The 12713-nt window shown below is 33.9% G+C and overlaps 2 protein-coding genes across 4 annotated transcripts in view; one reads left to right on the top strand and one right to left on the bottom strand.

The window, feature by feature from the left end:
- Positions 1–552, top strand: part of LOC105108038 (guanine nucleotide-binding protein subunit beta-like protein) — a 2188-nt gene extending 1636 nt beyond the window's left edge. Inside the window, exon 2 of the mRNA XM_011002177.1 lies at positions 221–552. Within this exon, the coding sequence (XP_011000479.1) occupies positions 221–319 (99 nt within the window). The 3' untranslated portion in view covers positions 320–552. The remainder of the gene's footprint in view (positions 1–220) is intronic.
- Positions 553–3123: 2571 nt separating this feature from the next.
- MYB4R1 (myb domain protein 4r1) lies at positions 3124–12097 on the bottom strand. Of its 3 annotated transcripts, none has more exons than XM_011002174.1 (10): positions 11578–12097; positions 11018–11487; positions 10220–10419; positions 8667–8837; positions 7523–7837; positions 5768–5926; positions 5537–5686; positions 5206–5412; positions 5076–5114; positions 3124–4907 (listed from the first exon to the last, which is right to left on the bottom strand). In XM_011002174.1, the coding sequence occupies exons 1-10, from the start codon at positions 11981–11983 to the stop codon at positions 3362–3364; spliced, it is 3663 nt and encodes a 1220-aa protein (XP_011000476.1). In that variant the 5' UTR covers positions 11984–12097; the 3' UTR covers positions 3124–3361. The 3 variants fall into 3 exon arrangements, with proteins under 3 accessions (XP_011000476.1, XP_011000477.1, XP_011000478.1); XM_011002175.1 differs by having other exon boundaries at positions 8667–8834; XM_011002176.1 differs by lacking the exon at positions 5076–5114.
- Between the last annotated feature and the right edge of the window lie 616 nt (positions 12098–12713).

The raw sequence follows: 12713 nt of genomic DNA, 5'->3' as shown, positions 1-12713 counted from the left end.
TGCTGATTGATAGATTGTTTTCTTAAAAGTACTTATTTTGATACTATGCTTTAGCTGATAATGGTAAGATTTTGCACCTAGAACTGTGCAATACATTTGAGTTTTTTATACCTATAGAATCACTTGATGGTACCATGAATAAGATAATGATATATGTCTTTTTTTTAGGGACGATTATAGAGCAATCCCAATTCACATAATTTTGCGTTGTGTTTTGTAGATCTATTGCACAAGCTTGAACTGGAGTGCTGATGGAAGCACCTTGTTCAGTGGTTATACTGATGGCGTCATTAGAGTCTGGGGAATTGGTCGCTATTAGGGAGCTTTGAGTAGTTACCAGGCGCCTTCCTTTTTTCTTTAGTATTTTGAAGATGAATTTAAGATTTTGTTGAAATTATTGGATCTTATGTTATCTCTTGATGCTGGATGTTACACATTGGATTGAGCTGGGGCTATATTTTTGTTTTTCATATCACATGTTAGATATGTTGGTTTTGAATTTCACATTGGTACAAGTGGTTTATCAAGTTAATTGATTTTGATTCTCCTATCTGTTTAGCGTTGCAAATATTATAGCATCTGCATCAGAAACGTTGATGCTATCATTTTGAATCAATACTGATTGTGTTTTGGTACGAAGAGTCTGGTGAAGGTCAGCTCTTGAAGGACTGATTTTTGACTAGCTGATATTGTTGTCTAATAAAGTGTATATGCTTATCAAACATAGTTGTCCTGTATTCCCCTATCGTGAATGTGTTAGGTAGTGCTCTTTGCCTCGGCAAATCTTACATTATGCCCATTTAACTGGTCATGGATAATGGATGAATGAGTAATATTTGCTACTGGAGCACTGCATGATCAATTGGAGGCTTGAAGTTCTTAAGGTTGTAAGTGCATCTGATCGATTTAGTTTTGCTAGACAACAAGAATGAATCCGATGTAGTCCTCGAGCTACAAAGAAAATCTCGTACAAGGTAAAATCCGGGGAAGATACCAGATAAAGAAGTTTGATGGATGTTGAATGGAAATGGAGTGCAAACTCTCGGCAAAAATTTAACCTCCTGGGTTAAAAAAATCCCTGGAAATTAATTGTGATGTGGTATAACAAATTAATGGGGGTGATGCTAGTCTGTTTTTAGAATATTGAAAACTCGAGCCTCTTTTCACGTTGTTCTTTAAATGGTTTTAGGATTCTTTTGTTTTTCTTTTTATTTTTAATTTAATTACATTCTTTAACGATAAATTTAGTAATGTAGAACTTCATAATTCTATTATGAAGTTATTTCAGTGTTTTGAGTGGTAAGTTTTACATGATAATAATGTTGATAGGTTATTTTGTTTTTTTTTAAAAAATTATTTTTAAAATTTTATTTTTTATTATTAAATTAATTAAGAATTAAGTCTTGTAATGATTTTTATTGTTTTTTACTTTTTATTTTTTATAGTGTATCATGATTTCATAATTTAAATTGTGAGTTTTACAATTTAATTTTTTTTAAGTTAATAATGTTTATGAGTTATTTTGTTTTTTTAAATAGATTAGTTTTTTTTTAATTTTATCCTTTATTATTAAATTAATTAAAAATTAAATTTCATAATGATTTTTTTATTTTTACTTTTTATTTTGTATATGGTGTATCATGGTTTGATCAAAGTAATGAGTTTTATGATTTAGTTGCATTGATACAGGGTACTTTTTTTTTATCTTTTTATAAATATTTTTGTTCTTAACTTTATACTTAACATTGAATTAATTAAAAATAAAGTTTTATAATTATTTTATAATTTATTTTTTATAGGTTATTATAGTCTTATGACATGTAACTAGTTTAGCTCGATTTTATTTTTTAATTATTTTTTATTTTATTTTTCAACATTAAATTAATTAAAAAATAAATTTTAATTTTTTTAAATTTTCTTTATATGATAGTGTCTTAATATTCTAATCTAAATTTATCTTTAAATTTGTTAAGTCAATCAGATTATTTTAGATCAATTCCTATATAGTTTTATTTATCTACTAAAAAACACATTAACAATACCTAAATATCTTTTTATATTAAAAAAATTAATTTAATTTATGGTATAGCACAAAAAATAATTTAATTCTTTTTTATTTATAATAGTATTTTATTAGAATAATATTTTTTTCATTGACAATAATCAGTGTTTTATTATTTCAATGTTGTTAAAGCAGAGGCATTTACGTGGTGGACAATATTAATTATGAAGAGTTGAAATTACCTTACAATGTACTGAAATACTCGGGGAACTCACTATAATCTATAGCAGTGAACATTGCCATGCAAATTTTATTTTAATTTTATCCTTAATTTATTTATAATTTTAATTTTTTATACCCAATTTGAAGAGCAATTTGTCAAAATTGGTAAATGATAAACCAAACTCAAACAATGAATCTAAGTAAAACAAGGAGAAACCCATGACCAATTTAAAATTGAGGTTAAAAGCTATTTTTTTGTTTTTATATTGTTATTTTTATTTTTTTAATAGTTCCTATTGTTTTTTACTCTCAATTTTAATCTAAATATTTATTTTCCTTGTATTTAGGTTTCTAAACTAAATAGAAAAAACAATTATCGATTTGATGGCCTTTTAATAATAAATTTTTTTATTTTTGGTGTCATCAAATTCTATTCATGAGAAAAATTTAATGATGGTTGTTATATTTTTATATTTGTTAAAAAATATAATTTTAAAAAATATTTTTAAAATTATCAAGCTAAAAGCGTTAAGTGGTCCATTACCTTTGCATAGATTTTGTAGCTTCTGGGGTCTACCTTGAGCAGTTGTTTTTCACCGATTTTATCAAATTTGAAACCACCTCTGATATTGATAAGAATTTACCATCTAGACGGTGGTCAAGTGGTAAAGACTTGGGATCAAGGGGTTTGCTCTCTCTGTGATCTCAGGTTCGAGTTCTTGGTTGCTCATATGATGACCACTGGAGGCTTACATAGTCATTAACTTCAGGGCCCGTGGGATTAGTCGTGGTGCGCGCAAGCTGGCCCGGACACCCACATTAATCTAAAAAAAAAAAAGAATTTAAAAATATTAAGCCATATAAAAGGCACCTTACTGAAATAGCTTCTTCTTTCTTCCTTTTTTTTTTTTTCTTGTGGAATAAAATAAAATTGCTCCGTTTTCAAAACTTTAATGTGTTGCTTTCCGCAGAAGTAACAATCACATTCAATTGTATACTACAAAATTCAGTGTGCTCAGTCTACAAGCAAAGCCTCACCCCTCCACCAGAATTCCTTCTTCGTTTCTCTTCCGCACTGCACAAAACGTTCCTATTTACAGATTTCTCTAGCCCTGGAGGTGTAAGCTCCGCTCATGATCAGCGTTTTGAACGTCTTTTATAATACTTTAAGGCTTCCCCACTGGCTGATGGAGAGTGGCCGGACCGTCCACCTGGCTCAATGTCATTGCCTATGATGGTTGGCTTGCTACTTGATCCAATTGAGTTCTTTACGGAACATGACAACTTGTCTGGATCTGTATCATTGCGCGGTTGTTCTGCCCAACCCCCTTTGGAATGCAGCTGCGGCCCCTTTCTTGCATGGGAGTGGGTGTTAACCCCAGAACCACTTCCAGCAGGAGAAATGTCACCGGGCTCAAGAACAGCTTCCTGGTCGATGCGTCCTGGTTCTCTCACTCCTTCCATGGGAGCGAATATGCCATGATTGTTCACATCTAACTCACAGCGCTCTGTCAGCATATGATTTGATCGATGTGCGTTCATATCAAGGGATAAACCATTTTCTGAACTTCTGCCATCAGAGCATGTCTGTCCTTCACTATTGTGCACAACAGACGACAATTTATTACCATTGCTAGGTTGATCTACTCTGGAGAGCACTTCAGGCCTCGTTATCATACTGGAGGATGAACAAGCCTGATCAGCATTTTGTGCAACTTTAAGTCTTTTCTTCTTTGATTTATCCCTAAGGAGGGAGGCAAGCACAAAGTCATCTTCATTTTTCGTTTCTAAAACCTTCTTAGAACATAATTTGCCTCTGGCTTTTGATTTTTTGGTGGTATCCTCTTGAAGAGGAACAGCAGCAAAACACTGGTCTTTCCTTGATGGTTCTTCATTTCTTATTTTCCTCCTGCATGGAAGCTTAAAAGCCTTCCTCTTCTCATTTGTAGGGATCCCAAATAAAGAGGAATTGTTCAAGATTTCAGTACTAGCTACTCTTAATTCTGAATTCTCATGGGGCGGCAGCAGACTGTCAAGGCTACCAGTCCATTCTGAACTCTCTGAATGCAGCTTGGGTACCCTCTTCTTGCCAGGAGCATCACACTGACCAAGTATGTTGTCCTCTTCATTGGGTGTCACTAAATTTGAATCCAGATAATCATTAACCAATGCACTGGCATCAATAGTAGTTTCTGATAACACAGAACTCCCTTCACTTGATTTAGCACATATGTTCTTCCTACAATGCTGCTTATGAGCTCTTCTTTTCTTACTTGATGTGGTACCGTTCAGGGGAAAGGTCTGAGAAACGTCACCATTTATCATTCCAGCATCTAAGTTTTCAGGGGGTGACATGAGAAGACTCTTTCCGTTTCCAACTCTGTCCACAGGCTTATGTCCCTTAGGATGCGACTCGGGATGCCGCTGGTTCTGAATGGAATCAACCCCTTGAAAGCTGGTTGTCATTAATGGTGTCAAAATAGAATTAGATGATGGATGATCTTGACCTCGTTCAGCATGACAGTTATTTTCTGAACAGTATTCCATTGTTGTCTCAGTCACAACAGAACGACTTCCACCTAAGTTTCCAACCAGAGTGCCATCAGGTATCTCTGGCACTTCCTTGGAAGAAATTTGCACCTTTTTTCTACTCCTGTTTGATTTAATCTTCTTTAAAGCATTACTGCAGTCCACAAAAAGGAGAGAAAATCAGAGCCATGGTTGAACCAAGAATAAGCCTACAGATACTGATAGACATATAAGTCCTCAGTAGCTTAATAATATGACAAAGAAGAAAAAAAAAATCCTAATACATGAACGAGCAAGTAACAAGTCTTGAAAGATAACTTACCCAGGTGCAGCAACTTTTTCCATCTGAGATTCTTCCCTCCTGCACAGAAGGGAAGGCCTCAAATTAAATACAGGGTGCACTAAAAAAACAAAAAACAATGTGGCAATATTTGAAATTCTGAAAAGCATACCTTAACTTTCTCTTACGTTTCCCAGATTGATCCATCTTCTCAGGTTCAGATACTAGTCCAGTAATTGCCAGTGGAACAAAATCATTTGGGCCAAGTGCTGGCCGTTCTGACTCACGATCTACGAAGTTGCTTATAAGAGCAGCTTTCTGCATCCTCCTAGCCGCCTGTAACAAAGGCACTTCATGTGGAACCAACACCTTCCATCTCCTGGTTATGCAAATAGATGCAAATGAGAACAAAATCTAGAGAAACTTCATATGATGAAAAAAGGTACAATGAACAACAAAATCAGAGATTTTAAATCCATCCATTAAAATCCAAAACATGATACCTCAAACACTGATTATCAGTTCGTTGTGGGAGACGTTCAGCAACCTTAGACCAGCAATATCCACATTCTTCAATTGCTGCTTTTAACCTCAAATCCTCTTCTTCAGTCCATTCATGCCGATTCATAGAAGGATCTAGACAATTAACCCATCTGTCACATAAATAAAAAGTCAACATTACTTCATATTGTCTACAAAATTAAATCTACTTCGACTTTGAGATTATACCGCACCTTTCTCTACACTGCACTTGAGTTCTGCCTGGCACAAATTGAGCTATTTTGTCCCATTTCTTTGGACCAAAAAGCTTTACAGCTACTTTCAGGCGTTTGTCTTCATCCAGAGTCCACCTCCCAACCCTTCGTATAGCAGGATGAAGGGTTTTCTTCCATCTGTATATTGAAACATTGTGATGGTACACTCATTTAACAGAATTGAACTTAACAGATGCACAAGAATCATATAAGAAAATCTGTTGTCGACAGTAATGATCGTCATCGGATGGAAGGCATGGATTAACACATGAATCAATTGATGGTGCAGAAGAAAGAAAGTGAACTTTCATGTAACCAGAAAAAAAGAGTGTGAGCTCCTCAAAAAAATGCTTCAGTGAAAAGACATATTATGACACCTTTGACAACACATTTAAGCATGTTTGGCAATGCTGAGACTGAATATATACAGTTGACATGATGGTTTGTATGCCACACAACCTGTGTTTGTGGCCAGGACCTCGGTGCCAACCACAGCTTGATTGGAAGATTAATAAAATGCCTGAGAAGTCTTCAAAAACAGCTTACAAGGACAGCCAAATAGAATCTACTAGTAGAACTTTCTAGATTTGTGTAATAATGGTAGGATAAAATCAAGAAGGTCCAATTGAATTTGCAGATATAAGAACAAGTACAGGGGGGGATATATTGCCACATTAAATTTGTGAAACATAGAGAAAAAGAAAAACACATATATGATGTGTACAACCCATTTTCACCTTTTGGATGAAGATGACAAGTAAAACAAATAATCCTGGAAACAAAACTGACAAAAATAAACCCTGGTCTATCAACTAGGTGACTGAATGATTTAAACAAGATACAAATATAAAATCCTTGTTATCCTCCATCATACTAAAGCAGCAGGCTCTATAAAATACTTCAAATCTCACTTGGTAAAAGACAATCCATCGTTAGCATTTATCACAATCACAAAATTCTAAAAACAATAGAATGACAGTAAAGGAGAATGAATCACAAAATACCATGTATATAAGCTCCATTCATTTAAAGGCAGATTTAATTGGAAATCTTCCACTAGCTTCATCATTTAAAAAAAAAAAATCTCACCGGAATACACAATTTTAATGCGCAACCTTTAGGTTGTGTAACTTGTTGAGAATTTTTCATGGAATTTAAAAACTATAGAAAACACATTAACTAATAGAAAATGAAAATTATTCTCTTGGAAAAACTTCTTTTCTATTTCTCCAATTTTCTAGAAAATTGAAAAACACCAAAAACGTTGTTTTCCAGTATAAAAACAAGGGCCTTGTTTGGTTTATCTAACTTTTATGCCTATTTCTTTTATTATTTTAATTTTTCATGTAAGCCAAACAAGGCCTTATTTTTTATTATGGAAAATTTGTATTCAACAAACATGTTTCCTTAATTTTCCATGGAAAAATATTTACAAAATAAATAAGAAACTAGAGATGGAAATTACAAAGCATTTTTCTTTCTGTGGAGAAAATGCTATCAAGAAGTTACAAGAATAAAAGGTAATGTGGGAAAGGAAAGTGCTTCACACTTGTTTTTATAGAGTAAATGGAAATAAAAAGAGAAGAAAAGTTGAAATCAGTAAACTGTTTTTTGGTTTGTAATAGCGTTTTTTTTTTTTGGGTCTGAAGTAAATTTCGCACAGAGAATTCAGCGACTAAAAGGGTGTGCTCAAATTAAATACTTACAAGATATGTTTAGAGGGAACAAACTGACCTGTTAGAGCACTGAGTACCAGCCCGTCCTTCCAAAGTAGAAGCCACAGACTGCCAATCTCTTTCACCATAAGTTTCTACAGCAATGCGAAGTTGAGCATCCTCCTCCTTGGTCCACTCCCTCTTCAATATGCGTGCATTTAAACTCCTCTGGAAGCGAGATAGACACTGAGATGGAGTCCTATTCGTTCCCAATGATACTGCAATATCAAACCAGTTAGTAACCCCCTTTTCCTGGACAATTAACAAGAGATTCTTATCCTCTTTGATGGTCCATGGACTTTGATTTATCAACGGATCTTCAAAATTCAGCCACCTGCAGGCATTAACCATTTACATCAAGATAAAAACACATGTAACAAGCAATTCAGAATTGATAGCACTTTTACAAGATGAAAATATGTGAGCACACAGGAATCTGTGATGATGATCATCACAGACGTAATCAACACTGCTGTTTTGAGTAAAGCAGAAGTCACTTATGGGTCCCACCTGTATGACTTGCATTAACCTTGCACTTTTATTCAAAGCGAGCAATGGTAAAGATGTCTGTGATGATCATCGTCATAGAAGTCTGCGAATCTAGCTTGACAGGGGCTTCATAGAAAATAAATAAAAATGAAAACACTTGTCAAGAACAGCACAAATGGAGACCAGAAGCAAATTGAACTGTCCCTAATGATCACTGGTCTGCAGGGGGGGTTGAGACCATTAAATAAAAAATTAAACAGAAGCTAAATGCTACTTGCAAAATTCTAATTAAAAAATTAGTTCTCCTATTAGCTGAAATGTGTTGCCTATCATCAAAGAAAGCAAAAGGTAATCCCAGATACCAACTGCGTAGTTAACAAACTAAAATTAATACAAGAGAAATCACCTAATCATAAACAAACCAGCAAACAAAGCAAGGATAAGAGGCCAATTAACTAGATAGAAGGGGAAAACATGGGCATAGAAGGTAAAGGATTTGTGGCAAGGTTAATATTTCAAAGACCACCAGAAGTTTTTTATTGTCAGTTTAAAAATCAAATGGCAAACAACAAGTCCATGATTAAATACTTTACAAAATGTTCAAAACAAGCCATGCAAAGAAGGTTCATAATTTGACTGCAAAATAAGTGTTTACTGTTAAAGAGACTAACTACCGTGCTTCACACTCTGCACCAGAGCGACCTGCAACATACGAGGAAGCCAACTGATCCCAATTAACCCTTGGAAGAAACTCTCTCATCTTTTCTGGGGTAATTTCAAGATCTCTGATTGATACTAGAATGCTATCCAAATTTGTTCCATCTTCACGAGATCCTTCTGAACTACTTCAAAATAAAGCATGTCAGAAAAAGAAAAGCTAGGTAAACAACAACAAAAAAATAAAAATAAAACCCGCAAGAAGTCATTAATATGTATAATGCCATGCCTAAAAGTTTAATAAACAAGAACTGAAGGTGCATCCATACATGTATGCGTCGATTTTCCCCAAAGATACATGCAAGGCTTAAGGCATACATACAAAGACAAACAAAATCAATCCATCAGCCTTTTTCACTAAAGGACTTAGGATATCCTATTTTTGCACCTACACCACATAGATACACACACATCATAGAAGTCATTAATATGTATAATGCAATGCCTAAAAGTTTAATAAACAAGAACTGAAGGTGCATCCATACATGTATGCATCGATTTCCCCAAATATACATGCAAGGCTTAAGGCATACATACATAGACAAACAAAATCAATGCATCAGCCTTTTTCACTAAAGGACTTAGGATATCCTATTTTTGCACCTACACCACATAGATACACGCACATCATACATGTATAGACACGCAAACTGAAGTCCACTCCCCTCTTCTGCCGCCTTCACAATCACAAACAAAACAAAATATGAGAAACTCCACGTAATCTAAAGTAGAATAATTTTCTAAATTCTAATGACTAAATGTACATAGAAGTGTTACATATGCATGTCCAGGCCCAAATTAAAGTTTACACTCTGAAGCACCTTTTCTCTTAAACGTCGCATATTCAGCAAAGAGCAGTCTGTGCAAAAAGCACAAGCTTTTGATCATGTTGCTAAAAAGTGCGTGTTATAGTTTCTACTGAATTATCCCTTCAACAAAGTTTATTTCATAAAATGGTCACAGCATAAATTTCCCTTTCAAATATTGATCAACCTTAATAAACATATAAAGCATTCAAAATGTGACAAATAAACTGTGAATCAAATTTTTATCATGTAGTCTGTGCTTGACACTAAATTGTAGCCACATAAGTAAAAAACTGCTTAAACATATTCTATAAATGGATTACAGTAACTTTTTTTCAAAAACAAAAAAAATGTACATTGGGAGCTTTAGACATTCTTCTGGATTTGATAGTTTGCTAATTCCACAGCATATCACACATGTCAGACCTTCAAGTTCACTAGCCAATCAAAAACTAAAGCATCTAAAATAGACCCAAAAAATAGGTGGACACAAAGTGTTTTAGAGATGGCGGACAGAAAACACAAGAAAGCACCAAACGTTTATAGAAGTTAAATGCTTTGCAATAATAGGAAATTATTAAATGTTGACACACTATATCATAAAATGTAAGATTTGGAAGTCAAGAAGACTGGGTTTGGACAGAGCTGCAACACCCTTAAGATATAAATTTTTGAGCCATCAGTAAAAATATAATTGAACATACCTGAATTGATCCATGGAAAACTGAAGCATCATTTCTTGGAATTGTTGTCTTATTCCCTTTCCAAGATTTTCCTTCTCTGTCTCTGTCCACTTTTTACGATTCAGTGAGAGTGGAAAATTAGTCAATGCTGTTCTATAATTAGCAACATGCGAGTTCTCCACTGGTCCATCTTGCAAAGGAGAGACCTTTTTACCATTAACCTACATCAACATAATGTGTCTTTGGTGAAGAAAAAGCATTCAACTTTAAATTATAAAGACAACTAATATAATCCAACTCAAACACCTCTATAAAACACAAGCCACTAATGTTACATGGGTTCAGAATTGTCAAAATTTCAATGCCTAAAACTAGTAAAATTTGGGCATATAATGAAACACCTATAGAGAATAGGGATATAAGGCACAAATGGGCAAAGAAAGGCTTCAGACGAATTCTAAAATTGAAAAGGCCATGATTAGTAAGTAAAAAAGCCCATGCTCACATACAGTGGTGCTTGTGAAGACTGACCCTTCAACTCAATGACAACACCTACTTGCTTCTAATAGTACCAAGCACCATTACATATTCATAACGGGAATATTCCATGCAAGATGAATTTTTACAATGATTTATTTCTGAGTTACTGTAATTGGCTGTATAACTCGTATAAAGATATTTCACCAAAAAACTCATTCAGACAATGGAGAAATGGATCCCTAGATAAAAATAAAAGGATCTAAGCAGTATGATAATCAAACTAAAAGAAATACTTCAGTAAGCCATGTTTTAAATGCCTAAAATAAACAGGATGATTACCTTTGGATGCTTAGAATCTGATGTCTTTCGTGCTGACACTAATTGTATCCGTGGATCCTTCCTCAAGGACAATGCCATTCCCGTAATTTTTCTACATGAAAACTGAAAATCTTTCAAAATTTTCACCTTGTCCTTCAATTTATTGTTCTCCTCAATTCTTGCTTCAATCTGAATTAACTTATTTTGAATAAACTTCTGACACGACCTATTCCTCTTAATTGCATCAATAAACACCTGAGCCGACTTCGGAAAACTAGAATAGTCCAACTCCAACGTAGATAATCTACCACCATCCAATTCATTCTCCTCAGCAGAAGCAGAATTCCCTATCTCCACATTATCACCAAGCAAATTCGCAGCATTATCATCTTGTTCAGTAACAGGTAACACTTCACAAGCAGTATTTCTTTCAACTAATGAATTATCCGAAACTCCAACCTCAGGTTTCTCCATTTCAGTTTTCAATTTTTCTACATTAAACAAAATAAATTCAATTATAAGCTAAAATTAGAGAAAACTTGATTAAAAGAAGTAAATCTAGATACGTAATTACTACTTACCTTGACTGTTATTGTTATCATAGGCCGCAAAACGGCGTTTAACAGCACAGAGTGTTTCGAAATCATCCTCCTCGTCATCTGAAACCGCCGGAAGCGCATAAAGAGGTTTTAAAGATAACGGCTCGAGTGAACCCGCCGATATCGCAAACCGATTCTGGACGCTCCGAAACAATTCAAAGTCATCCTCGCTCCCCGAATCCGAAACGGAGGCGCCACCACAGGAATTTCCATCTGCTTCACCGCTTCTGTCGGGGACAGCGGCGGAAGGAGAGATATTGGTGAGGTTAGTGCCAGTTAGTAAGCAAGCTTGCCTGAGAGCCTCCATGTCGTTTTGGAAGTCGTCGTCGTCGTCGTCATCTTCTTCCTCCTCCTCCTCCTCGTCATTTGGGCGTCGGAAACGAGACATTGTGTGATCAAACGATGGCGTATGAAGGAATTTCTTAGGGTTTAAGGAGAATAATTGTGGTGGAGATTTGAGGGAAAAGGCCTTGAAATAATTTTGGCTTCCATATTTTATTAAGCCCTGTTTGGTATTCTAACGTATAAGAATTGGCTAAATTTTAAATTTTTCGTATTTAAAATTAATTAATTATATAAATAGATGATTTTTTATATGGGATATTAAAAATAATTTTTTTAAATAATACTATATTATTAAATACTCCCTAATTTAATGTGATTTAATTTGGCGACTTGGAGGTTTTTGTTTTTGTTTTTAATTTTAATGATCATACCTGGGCGTGTGCCGAACCAAAAACCTACTTAATTAGTTTTCGTAGAGTTAAGTTTGTATCCATTTTAAAAGACTATTTAGGAACATATATAAAACCTTGTTTTAAAAAAAAATATTTTTTTAAATTAATATTTTATATTTTTAAATTATTTTGATATATTAATATTAAAAATAATTTTTAAAAAAAATATTATTTTAATATATATTTAAAAAAAATATTTTAAAAAGTAAATGTTACTATACTCTCAAATAAGAATGAGCAATAAACCCAAAAAAACTGATTAAAATGATAAAGTTGAGAAAAAAATTAAATTAATCGATTAGAAAACTCAAAATAATTTTGGATTTAGTTTTTATTTTAAATGCCCAAAATTAATTGAACCGGAATAAACCGAACGGTTTA

The sequence above is a fragment of the Populus euphratica genome, unplaced genomic scaffold, assembly GCF_000495115.2.
Source record: "Populus euphratica unplaced genomic scaffold, PopEup_1.0 scaffold180.1, whole genome shotgun sequence".
NCBI classification, from domain to species: Eukaryota; Viridiplantae; Streptophyta; class Magnoliopsida; order Malpighiales; family Salicaceae; genus Populus; species Populus euphratica.
The sequence above is the reverse complement of the archived record's forward strand: the minus strand, read 5'-3'. Positions and strand labels throughout refer to the sequence as shown.

What these genes read in the sequence shown, in the direction of transcription:
- MYB4R1 (XM_011002174.1), bottom strand. Translation starts at nt 11,983, where the DNA reads ATGTCTCGTTTCCGACGCCCAAATGACGAGGAGGAGGAGGAGGAAGAA. An exon ending in GGTGCAGAGTGTGAAGCACG is followed by an intron (nt 7,838 to 8,666) that starts GTAGTTAGTCTC and finishes TAATGCCTGCAG; the next exon opens with GTGGCTGAATTTTGAAGATC. An exon ending in ACTGATAATCAGTGTTTGAG is followed by an intron (nt 5,413 to 5,536) that starts GTATCATGTTTT and finishes TTGCATAACCAG; the next exon opens with GAGATGGAAGGTGTTGGTTC.